This window comes from Gobio gobio, assembly GCF_949357685.1.
Source record: "Gobio gobio genome assembly, chromosome: 2".
Classification (NCBI taxonomy): Eukaryota; Metazoa; Chordata; class Actinopteri; order Cypriniformes; family Gobionidae; genus Gobio; species Gobio gobio.
Window position 1 is genome coordinate 65,920,188 of NC_137098.1, and position 12,902 is coordinate 65,933,089.

A 12,902-nucleotide genomic window follows, 5' to 3' on the forward strand; every position below is an offset into this window, starting at 1 on the left:
GCGAATGCTTCTGGAACCCGTCCCTCAGGAGTTTTACGTGTGCTTCCATGACTCCGTGGCAGAAGCTCCTGTGGAAATGGCCTTCCGGCTGTCCTTCGGCTTGGCCGTGTAGCCTTCAGCGTCCTCCGTCATGCAGCACGAGAAGCTTTCCTGAGGTATGACTGAACTCTCTGCTACTGCTGTGTCATCGTGGACCACGGACGTTAAATACAAGCAGAACAATGAACCGGTCAGATGATCAAATGCTTCTGAAATGGTGAACAAGCACAACTTTGATACCTCAAACCATGCTAGATTTCACAAGCCACTGGCTCACGAACACTCGAAGCGATTTTTCACTGGGCTTTTCCGAGCCGGATCAAGTGGAATGAGGTTTATGACCACATGAAATGTTTTTGTATTTTATTTAAGGTGTGGAACTTCATAAGTTAAAACTTTGTAATACATTGTCCATCCAACAAATGTGCATCATTTATCAAATAAATGACAGCAGATTTACCTCAGGTGTGCTTTATTTCAGTGTTCTTACAAAAATAAACCCCGCTCAGCAATAGTTTCGGCACATATCAAGTTGCTATAAACCATTATTATACTCAAATTCAATGAAACTATTTTCACAATGTTTTCCAGAAGGATTTTCATTAAAACAGGTTTGCTTGCCATTATGTCGCTGAGCTCAAAGTAGCTTTGTGAAGTATTTTCACACAAACTTATTCTCATGATTTATGAATTTTCTGTAAATGATTTGTAATTCTTAGTTAAAAGAACACGGCACTTTTTTTGTGAAAATAAAAAGTCCGAAATTTGCATGCGAAATTTTCGCACGTCAAAAAATAAATTCGACCTTACGTTATGACGATCACACTTGCACACTGCCTCCGATACTTTCGTCTGTCAAAAAAAAATTCAGAACAAGGTTAGATTTTCTGCGTTTTTGCATCCGTTTTTCCCATCTACAGTGCTGATGCCCAACCTAAAACTGCCGGCAATGCTGGAGAATGAATCGCCAGTGCTCATACCTACAATTATATATACAAATATTATTGTATCAAAAATACTACAAATATTATTATATCACGGCTATATTATAGCACACCAAGTCCCTGTAAACCGTGTGTGTGTGCGCGGATCTCTTAGACATACTGCCAGTCTCTGTTCAGGATCAATTGATTCACGGAAATTGGTGGTCTTCTCTTTAATATGTGGCTCCAGTATCGCTAGCAAAGCATCAAACTGAGCCACACCTTCCTCTCTACGCGATCGCAGGAGTGGATGATGGACCCATTATTTCCTCTTTCTTTTTCTCTTTTTAAGAAGAGAGAGGACAAAAAAAAAATCATTCCTACTACTTTAAGACGGCATTTTGTATTGTTTTGCGTAAGGCATTCATTAATACGCATCGGACTAAGTGTGCAAGGTCTCTGCGTGACAAATTTTTGGATCACGAATACGAAAAAACGCATGCGAAAATATCAGACTCAGTGTGCAAAGGCCTTTAAAGTTAAACAGTTGAGTTTTACCGTTTTTGAATCCATTCAGCTGATCTCTGGATTTGGCGGTAGCACTTTTAGCATAGCTTAGCATAGAGCATTGAATCTGATTAGACCGTTAGCATCTCGCTCAAAAAATGACCAAAGAGTGTCGATATTTTTCCTATTTAAAACTCGACTCTTCTGTAGTTACATCGTGTACTAAGACAGACGGAAAATAAAAAGTTGTGATTTTTCTAGGCCGATATGTCTAGGAACTATTCTCTCATTCCTGCGTAATAATCAAGAGCTTTGAGCCGTCCCATGAGTACAGCGGCGCAATGATATTACACAGCGCCTGAAAATAGGCTAACTTTCGACAACATAACCAACGTGACAACCGGCTCACACAGAGAGCGCTGGGGACTATTTTCAGGCGCTGCGTAATATCATTGCGCTGCTGCACCCACATCCGGGAACTTAACTGTTACTTTCGTCAACGCCCCTTTTTAGGGGAAAATAAACTAGACTCCCATAGACTTCAATACAAAATAGCGTCCGTACACAGCCGGCAGGATTGAATAACTTAAGAAATCACCAATATTAAACATGTCAAGGGATTATATGTCCAGCCGGCCTGCCATAGAGTGTGAAAGATACATCCACACTCTTCATTTGGTCAGTTTAAAATCATGTCCCTTCATTCTCCCAGCGATAAATTGGTGTAACAAGTGAACGATTTTCCTTCGTTTTTGCTAGTAAACATCTTTAAATGTATATATTATGTCTTTATATTTAGAGTACTGAGTGCACTTTTCTGTCCAGCCATAGTTAACTAGCCTGATTTAGCATCATCCATACTTCATGATTCAGAAACGAAGTTAAATCATTCACTGGCTTACCTGGTGACTCGATGAGGGTCGAGTAAATGTCCTCTGGCCACTGGGTGGGGTTGTTACACCAATTTGACGCTGGGAGAATGAAGGGACATGTTTTTCAAATTGACCAAATGAAGAGTGTGGATGTATCTTTCACACTCTATGGCAGGCCGGCTGGACATATAATCCCTTAACATGTTTAGTGACATGTTATGTTTAGTTCATGTAAGTGATTTCTTAAAGGGTTAGTTCACCCAAAAATGAAAATTCTGTCATTAATTACTTACCCTCATGTCGTTCGACACCTGTAAGACCTCCGTTCATCTTCAGAACAGAAATGAAGATATTTTAGTGTAAATCTGATGGCTCTGAAAGGCCTCCATTGGCTCAATGGCACGGTTCACTCTCAAGACCCTTAAAAGGCACTAAAGACGTCGTTACAAAGTCCATCTCACTACAGTGGTTCTACAATAACTTTATGACGAGAATAGTTTTTGTGCGTAAAAAAACCCTAAATAACGACTTATATAGTGATGACGATTTAAAAACACGGCCTCATGAAGCTTCGAAGCGTTATGAATCAGTGAGTCGATTCAGCGGTTTGAATCGCCAAATTTCAGCAGTTTGACACGCGATCCGAATCATGATTCGGCTCACTGATTCATAACGCTTCGAAGCTTCATGAGGCCGTGTTTTGAAATCGTCATCACTATATAAGTCGTTATTTAGGGTTTTTTGCGCACAAAAACTATTCTCGCCGATTCATAAAGTTATTGTAGAGCCACTGTAGTGAGATGGACTTTGTAACGACGTCTTTAGTGCCTTTTAAGGGTCTTGAGAGTGAACCGTGCCATTGTGCCAATGGAGGCCTTTCAGAGCCATCAGATTTACACTAAAATATCTTCATTTGTGTTCTGAAGATGAACGGAGGTCTGACGGGTGTCGAACGACATGAGGGTGAGTAATTAATGACAGAATTTTCATTTTTGGGTGAACTAACCCTTTAAGTTATTCAAGCCTGCCGGCTGTGTACGGACGTTGTTTTGTGCCGCTATTTTGTATGGAAGTCTATGGGAAGTCTAGTTTATTTTCCCCTATAAGTGGGCGTGAATCTGTTCAGAGACATTCTATGACGTTGTGCGTATGGGACGGCACAAAGCTCCTTGAGCGAGATGCTAACGGTCTAATTAGATTCAATGATCTATGCTAAGCTATGCTAAAAGCGCTACCGCCCGACACGGAGATCGGCTGAATGGATTCAGAAACAGTAAAACTCAACAGTTTAACTCGAGAGGAGCTGGAAAATAAGCCTATTTTCAGAAATAGTGGCGTGTTCCTTTAAGTATTATTATTATAGTCGCATTGAATAAAAAAAAAACTAAACAAGAAATTCGGAAAACACTTTAAATTTGCATTGGGTATATTTAAAATTAACAATGAAAACTGCTTATTCTACATACGCCGATACATTTTAAACAGTTCAAGTTGTTTACATTTCTGTTAATGTATTATGAAAGACCAATAAACAATAGTATATTTATAAATTAACTGCAGTAAAACATTGAAACTACTGTTAACAAACTGACCCTAAAGTGTTACGATTTCATGAATTGCACTTTATGTGGGTTTGAATGCACAAAATAAATACACTTCAGCATGATTTTACACTGATTACTCTGAGAATTGTATCTTTTGTTCAACATAATTGTATGGACAGACACGGTTTAGGCGACTCCCTCCAGCAGAATCAGGTTCTTCCTGTAGCAGTCCAGGCTGCAGAGGGCCGTCCCGCTCTTGGAGCAGGAGTATTTCTTCAGGTTGGAGCAGCCGGACACCCCGCAGCTGGCCGGAGCAGGAGGAGGCGCTGGCGCCGCTGCGGGCACCGGGACGGGGATGCCGGAGGGGTAGGAAACGGCCACGCCCTGGGCGTTACTGCTGTACCTCACCATGGGCACCTGGGCCTGTTTAGACTTGCGCTCCCTCATGCTCTTGATCTTGGCCTTGCTGGTCTTGGTCAGTCTCTCGATGGTCTGGTTCTTGTTCTCCTCCGCTTTCTTGGCCGCCTGAAGTCGTCTTTTGCGGGCGCGCTCCTCGCGTTTCTGCATCATCTCGGCCGTCAGCTCCTTCTCTTTGTATCCCATGGGAAGCTCCAGTAATGGCTGGATCTGCTGCTTATGTAAGAGGGCTTTCTGCTCGGACAGAGAGGACACTTTGTCAAGGTACAGTTCACTCAAACAGCTGTTCATTTTCAACTTAATATTTTGTATAGCACGTGAACATGATGCTTGTTTTAGTTCTAGACACTCATCTCACGTGTACAAAAACAGATTGAGTGTTCCTCCAAATGAATAAAAATTGCAAAATATTATGCAAACCTGCAATAATTAAATATGTTGAGTAATCTCACATTGTTAACCAGTGTCTTTGCTTCTGGTGATCCAATTCAGCCAAACACAAGCAAAAAGGACTTGAGATAAATATCACATATGCGTTTGAAGACTGGAGTAATGATGCTGAAATTTCAGCTTTGATCACAGGAATAAATTACATTTTACTATATATTCACATTATAAATTGTAATATGTCCAAAATTGTTCTGTACACTACTGTTCAAAAGTCTATGGTCGGTATGATTTGTTTTATGTTTTTAAAGAAGTCTCTTCTGCTCAGCAAGGCTGCATTTATTTGATTAAATACAGAACAATTTTGGAAATATTATTACAATTTATAATGTGAATATATAGTAAACTGTAATTTATTCCTGTGATCAAAGCTGAAATTTCAGCATCATTACTCCAGTCTTCAAACGCATATGTGATATTTATCTCAAGTTCTTTTTGCTTGTATTTGGCTGAATTGGATCACCAGCAGCAAAGACACTGGTTAATAAAGTGAGATTAAATACATTTGTGTTACTCAACCAGTGGCGTAACTTTGCTTTGAAAAGTGGTGGGGACACCGGGACACCGAACAACTCGTTTTGCTATGTGTTTATTTAATAAAGAGACGCATTTCTGCCACATAGGCCTGCATATTATTTTTTCACTCAATTAGCCTATGTAGTAATAACGAGATCTTATGTCATAAAAACGACATCATTTTCTCGTAATAACGAGATTGTATGTTGTTAAAACGACATATATTTTTTTTCCTAATAAGGACATGTGTTGTATAGTGATGTGTGTATATATATGTCTGTATCCATATTGGAGAATTTATTTAGCCCATGCCTTTGTCACACTTGTCTGAAAAGCTCAGCGTAAAATATCTCATCCGCTGCCTGTATCGGTGGCAATGCCCATAGCACGAAATTGTTGTAGCCTAATTTATTGATTAATTTATTTATCAGAGCAGGTGGCCATGGACCGCTCATGTGGCGTAACTTTAACCTTGTAATGACGGACCCCGGTGCAGCCACAAATATCATAACTATCTATAAGTCCTACTGTAATTAAGACATTCTAGAAATGTATTAAAAAGAAAGACGCTTTCAGCCTTACTCAACGGCCGCGGAAACAGTGGGTTCAATGCATTCCCGGCGTTCTTATTTTGCTTCCGATGTATTAAATATAGGCTACAGGCAATTAGTTTATGAAACCTTGATAAAAATTAAAATACAATTCACTTTTCATCATCAACATATAAAAATTAAAACAATAATATAATAGGCTAATATTTAAACATAACTGTGAATCTAAATAGGCTACGTTTTGCATGTAGCCTACTCCACTCCAAACGCTTAAAAAATGATTTTGTTTATTAAACAAAAAGTTTTTCATTTCAAATGTAATTTATAAATTCAGTTCATATTTCCAGCAAACGAAATTCCGAGCCAAAATAACAAAGTGGTAAAAAAAAATGCAACAATGAAAAATATTAAAGAATTCGCGGGTGCTTTCGTCGGCATGGAGTGGGGTCAGACATGATTTCTATTGAGTGTTGTTTTGCAGAAATCATTTCTTTAAAGTGAATTTCGTTTTCTATAAATTGTATTTTAATTTTGATCAAGGTTTCATAAATGAATGGCCTGTATATTTAATACATAAGAACCAAAATAAGAACTGGATTGACGTGCGTAACGAACCCACCGGCCTGTTTCTGCGACCTTTGAGTAGGCTAAGGCTGAAAGCGTCTTTCTTTTTAATACATTTCTAGAATATATGTAGCTATTACAATATAGCATACAATATATTACTGTAGGCCTATTATAGAGTTATGATATTTGTGCACCGGTTATGCCACTGATGCTAACATGAGCGGTCCATGGCACCTGTTACCCGTAACGAAGTGGTAAAACTTTGAGTTACCACCATGCAATTTGTAACATTTTGCTCATCTCTGTAGCCTATTTGGCAGCTGGCAGCAATGCGTCACAATAACCTGGCGTAAAAGTTGATCATTCTTTACAGATGGCGCGGTATGTTTGGAAAGAAGACGAGTTCTTTATTAAACTCATAAAAAAAAACAATAGAATATAAAATGCCACAATTTATCAAGACCTTGAAGCAGATAAGAGAGAGAAACACCTCGTATGTGCCGCTCAAGTATAAGGGGCTTTCCTTGCCATCAGTGCTTGAATAACACGCGCGTCTCCTTCCAGTAAAAATAATGGCGTGCGGTGGCTGGGATATACATAAACCTAAAAACATACGCGGCATAATTTTTGGAATGGCTTATCACGTGAGGAAAAAAAATGTTTTAGTCGCATAACATCAGTTAATGGAAACGCTGTCATTTCGCAATATTTTTTTATCGACTATTAAATATGACAAAAGTTTTGCAAAAATCTGTAATGGAAAAAAAAGCTTCTGACCGTCGGAAAAATTTGTTAAATGAATGTATTACGATTTGTAGATCGTGCTTTTGCTTTAATACACACCTTCCGTAATCTATTTTTCAATTACTTTTAAAAAGTGGTGGGGACAATATCGAGCCTGGCAAAAAGTGGTGGGGACATGTCCCACCCGTCCCACCCGTAAATTACGCCTATGTACTCAACGTATTTAATTATTGCAGGTTTACATTATATTCTGAGTTAGCATTTCGCTGTTTTTAATCATTTGGAGGAACACTTAATCTGTTTTTGTACACGTGAGATGAGTGTCCAGAACTAAAACCAGCATCATGTTCACACACACACAGCGCCTCTGCACTCTTGATTTCTCTCAACACAAGGACAAGAGCCGTCAGTCAACACTTGGGAAAACAAGGAACTTGCATTACTTATTTAAAAAGGTAACTCCGATATTGTTGTAAATTTAAAAGTAATGCGTTACTTTACTAGTTACTTGAAACAAAGTAATCCGATTACATAACTCAAGTTACTTGTAATCTGTTAACGTAACGTCACTTTTGATCAATTGAATGCATCCATGCTGAATAAAAACAATAATTTCTTCCAAAAAAACAAGAACAAAAATACTATACTTGGATTGTGTGTTTTTGTTTTATTTACAGGGTTCCTATGCAGTATGGGATTTTATTTTAGTCTTTCCAGGTCTGGATAAGTATGAAAAAATGTGTTTCCATACTATTTTGTTTGGCAAAATATAGTTTTTTTGTGAACGTGAGAGAATTTGCACTGCGTGATTATTTACAGATGACTGTACTAAATAAATATTGAATATAATGCTATATGGGTGAATATTTTATGTGCGAGGACTTGTATGGAGTAATAATGCCTGATAATAAATTATTTCATCAGTAAGTTTATAGTATAGCAAACATTATGATACTGAAAATGAAATCATTTTAAAAATAATATTTTCTAAATAAATGCAATGAGTGACCATATTATTATAAAACGAATGTAAAATGTTCCCAGTCAGTGAAAGCGTATCAAACATAATCCAGTTTTTTGGGGGATTATTTTGCAGTTTTAATAAAACTGTTTAATGGATTTGTATGGGCTACAGTACCTAGCTACAATATTCATATAACATAGCAATGTAACATATGTTTTTTATGTCATTTATCAGATATTAAAGGGTTCGTTCACCCAAAAATGAAAGTGTTAGCCCATGATTTACTCGCCCTCAAGTCATTCTAGGTGTATATGACTTTCTTCTTTCACACGAATACAATCAGAGTTGAATTAAAAATGTCATGGCGAATCCAAGCTTTATAATGGCAGTGAATTGTTGGTTCGTTTTTGAAGTCCATAAAAGTGCATCTATCCATCATATAACTGCTCCACACAGCTCTGGAGTGTTAATAAAGGCCTTCTGAAGCGAAGTGGCGCGTTTGTGTAAGAAAAATATCCATATTTAAAACTTTATAAAGTAAAATATATAGCTTCCACTAGACCGCCGTCTGTATTCAACTTGTAAAATGTAACTGGCGCAACGATGACGTTGGACGTAGCGTAAGCGTTTTGAACTGTGAGAGGCGTTACACTTTCTCCACGAGTTCAATACGGAAAGTGGACTGCTGGAAGCATACTTAACACATTTGTTAAATTTGGATATTTTTCTAACAAAAACACATCGATTCGCTTCAGAAGGCCTTTATTAACCCCCGGAGCCGTGTGGAGCAGTTATATGGTGGATAGATGCACTTTTATGGGCTTCAAAGCTTGGACTGCCATTATAAAGCTGGGAAGAGTCAGGATATTTTTAATATAACTCTGATTGTATTCGTCTGAATGTCATAAACACCTAGGATGGCTTGAGGGTGAGTAAATAATTTTTGTGTGAACTAACCCTTTTAATATGGTCAGAAAAATACACACAGAAGTCTGGAATCTGTGTAGGAACCCTCATTTTGTATACTAATTCCCATTGGTCAGATGTGTTTTTATACAGCACCTGTCTGGCCGTGAGCAGAGACTCATCGATCTCTTTCTTCAGCTCTCCGTTATCATCCAGCTCTCCCTTCTCCAGCGCGTCCAGCCAGCGCTCCTCCTCGTCCATCGGGCCGCCCAGCAGCGAGTCCGTGTCCATGTCCGGCAGGGGAGACGGGTCCAGGTTACTGTCCTCATCTGGCCATTACACACACATGTGCACATTAACACGGCCTGCTTTTGCTCTATATTCGGCTCAATGTTGCATATTCAAACTCCCCCTCACCCAGCCAGGCTCTGTACTGCTCTATGGGAACGCCCTCTGACGGCACGTCATCATCAGAGTCGTCATCTTCCTCATCCTCATCGCCATCTTCATCCGTCTCTACGTTCAGAGGCGACACTGAGCGCAGCGAGTCCGGGATCACTGTGAACGTGGGCACACTGCACAAACACACACACCACCTGACATTACACTTCATCAACTCAACCTGAAAACTGTGGGTGACCCGTCCAGTCTACACTTTACAAATAATCATTTACTTGGCATTTTTGTTCCAAACTATATTCATATTTTTAGTGAAACTATTTTGTCTATAATATGTTTATTTTTTGGGGTGCACAGTTCATTTATAGCAAGAACAAACCAATGTAAAGAGAAAAACACGTATTAATTTGTGACATTAATATCTTAATTAAGAGTTCTGTTATCACTCCATGAGTTCAGTAAGACAGTGACACTTAATGTGAGTTGATATACTGTAAATATATTGATAATATGATATAAAAAGTCTCATCCTCTTTTATTGCTGACCAAAAGCAAACATCTGATTGGCTGAGATGAGCATTCAAACATGCATTAGGGGAAATAAAACATTTACTGGAGAAGAAATGAATTAAAAACACCTTGTTAAACCAGTTGCACATTAAATCTATTATATGTTTGAGCACTTTCTGTTGCACATTTAAGCACTTCTATTTGCTTTGTCTATTTAAAGGGATAATGTGTCATTTTTTGCCCCTTACTCAAACCAAAGGCGTGGCTTGATGACGCCTGGATTTCGTGGAATCATGGGAGTTGTTGTCTTCACCTCTGCAGCCGGTGGAAAACAATCCTACGGGACTCGTTTAGGAATCATATTCATAGATGAGCTAATGTACTAAAGAGTTATGAACATTACTGTAGTATAAAGCAGGGCGGGAGCGGAACGAGGCGCTGGAGCGATTGCTAATGAGAGACGAGCGCGACCAGAGGTGGACAAAGTACACAACTTCATTACTTGAGTAAAAGTACCACTGGTCAACAGTGTTGCCACAGTTACTTTGAAAAAGTAACTTAGTTACTTTACAGATTACTTGATTTTAAAAGTAACTAAGTTACTTTACAGATTACTTGATTTTAAAAGTAACTAAGTTAGATTACAAGTTACTTTATTAGTTACATTCATCAGTTGCCAACAACACCTCTGCAGCCTCAACATAAAAATGACAACCGTTTTTGCCAACACTAAACATAAAACACTAAACATGTTAATGAAAAAGGTACAAATTACTTTGTGTTCTTATTAAATACATTTATGAAAAACATTTTTAATTTATATATGAATGTAAATAATGATATGGGCCTACACAAATAATATAAAATTACAAGATTTATATTTTATTGTAAACGTAATGCGCAGCTCTGTAAAGGGACAACAAATATATGATCGATCCGTGAGAACAATATATTTTTTAATAATCTTTAAGTGCACAAAACTATGAAAATATATGAAACGCTTCAAAACAGAGCGGCAACAAAGCGCTTATGCGCATCCCGGGTGCAGAATGATGCGCTTAAAGCAACATGGAGTCAGAGGGCGCAGTGCAGCGCGAGTGCACATTGAAGAGTTCACGGCATAAAGAGAAGATGAGCGTTGAGCCCACAAATCCTAGTCTACTATGTAGCCTATATCGGTCCAAACATTCACTGATTATTTGTTTCTTCACAGTTTTTAATTCTGGTTATTGTGCGTGTGATGCTAATTAATAGTCCTTGTGTTGTCACCTGAGTAGCGAGCACAACATCTTTCAGAAACCGCTAGATGAACTCCAGGAAGATAAATTATTTTATCAACATATCAAGTATTATAACGGGAATATATCATATGGAGTGAGCTTTACCGTGCAGCTGCTGACTGGAACCGAACGCGACGCGCAGTTTTGCTGAACGGAGAATGACAGAGCAGCGGAGGAAAGACATTCAGCTATGGAATGGCTTTAGATGACTTTGTAGGCTACTAGCAAATAATAATATTCTAATAATGATTGCTGAAAGATAATGTGACAATATATATTTCTGATGATTATTTAATTATCACGACATGCCTAATCTGAGCAAGTGACTGCCTGTCTTGAGTTTTGTCGACAGACGGAGGCGGCAAGAAATTTGACGGAGGCGGCCGCTTCGTAATTCTCTATGCAGGAAAACCCCTGCTGAGACTAAACAAGAAAGCAAAAATATATATTTTTACTAAGGAAAATGACAAAAAAAAGTAACTCACAGGGACTTGGATAAGTTACTTTAATCTGATTACTGGTTTGGAAATAGTAACGCGTTAGATTACTCGTTACTGGAAAAAGTGGTCAAATTAGAGTAACGCGTTACTAAGTAACGCGTTACTGGCATCACTGCTGGTCAAATATTACTCTGTTACAAGTGAAAGTTGTAAAAACTGATTTTTACTTAAGTAAAAGTACAGAAATACCTGTTTTTAAAAGTACTTAAGTATCAAAAGTAAATTTCATTTTTTATGTCAATGCATTTTTATTATTGTTGTATAAATGCACATTATGCCACCATGGTGGTTTAAGCCAGTCAGTGATGCTCCATCCGACATGCTAGCATACGACTACCTTAAATTAATTTCAATACTTGTATAAAAGTTACAAAGCTGCTGTCACTTTAAGGCCAAATGCACGGATCCAATACACTGATACACATCCGATATTCTCCCAACTGTTTACTCTTCTCTTTCTCCCAGACATTTACATTTTTGAACATTTTGAGACATGCATCAAGTGTATGCCAACTAAACTAATCTTTTCAGAAAACTGAAACTTACTTTCTAAGTATGGCCAAGGGTGCACACACTGTGCCGAGGAACCGTCTTCTTCCATTTTGCTATAAACTGAAAAGTGTTCACATTTTTTTGGGAAACTTCACATGACCCTACAAGAGTGATTACTGAAAAACCTTTTAAAAATAAAAATAAATAATAATCCACTGACTTGTAAAGCTGCTACAGAAACGACTTTCGACGTTGAGGACCTTGATAGAAATGTAGTGGAGTAAAAAGTACGATATTTGTCTTTCAAATGTAGTGAAGTTAAAGTAATACGTTTCCAGAAAACATAATACTCAAGTAATGTACAGATACTCAAAAAGTGTACTTAAGTACAGTACTCAAGTAAATGTTCTTAGTTACTGTCCACCTCTGAGCGCGACACACGGCTCGAGAGCTTTTCTTCATATGTTTTATCATATCACACACATTTGAGTGTTGAAAGTGTGTTATAATGCTAAAACATGATACTCGGACGAGATTTAAGCTGTTGAGCTGTATAACAATGGTTAGTTTTCTGTCCATGAATGTACAGTTGCTCACCCATCTAATAAGACACATCATGTATTAAAGTGTCTTTGGTGTTTCCATGCTTTCTACAAAATAAAGCCGGAAATCGAGGGTAACGCGGGTATGATGTCATTGATGGGCGATGTCCTGGTTAAAATCG

At 38.2% G+C, this 12,902-nt stretch overlaps 2 protein-coding genes across 4 annotated transcripts in view; one reads left to right on the forward strand and one right to left on the reverse strand.

Moving 5' to 3' along the window:
- Positions 1 to 499, forward strand: part of intu (inturned planar cell polarity protein) — a 39,493-nt gene extending 38,994 nt beyond the window's left edge. The window contains exon 16 of one of the 2 annotated variants that reach the window (XM_079811047.1): positions 1 to 498. In XM_079811047.1, the coding sequence (XP_079667173.1) occupies positions 1 to 112 (112 nt within the window). In that variant the 3' untranslated portion in view covers positions 113 to 498. The other variant, XM_079811046.1, reaches the window with a different exon arrangement.
- ino80b (INO80 complex subunit B) overlaps positions 499 to 12,902 on the reverse strand; it is a 14,326-nt gene continuing 1,922 nt past the window's right edge. The window contains exons 3-6 of one of the 2 annotated variants that reach the window (XM_079811054.1): positions 9,415 to 9,572; positions 9,154 to 9,326; positions 3,627 to 4,536; positions 499 to 1,539 (exon numbers count right to left, since the gene is read on the reverse strand). In XM_079811054.1, coding sequence (XP_079667180.1) covers positions 4,072 to 4,536; positions 9,154 to 9,326; positions 9,415 to 9,572 — 796 coding nt within the window. In that variant the 3' untranslated portion in view covers positions 499 to 1,539; positions 3,627 to 4,071. The remainder of the gene's footprint in view (positions 1,540 to 3,626; positions 4,537 to 9,153; positions 9,327 to 9,414; positions 9,573 to 12,902) is intronic. The other variant, XM_079811055.1, reaches the window with a different exon arrangement.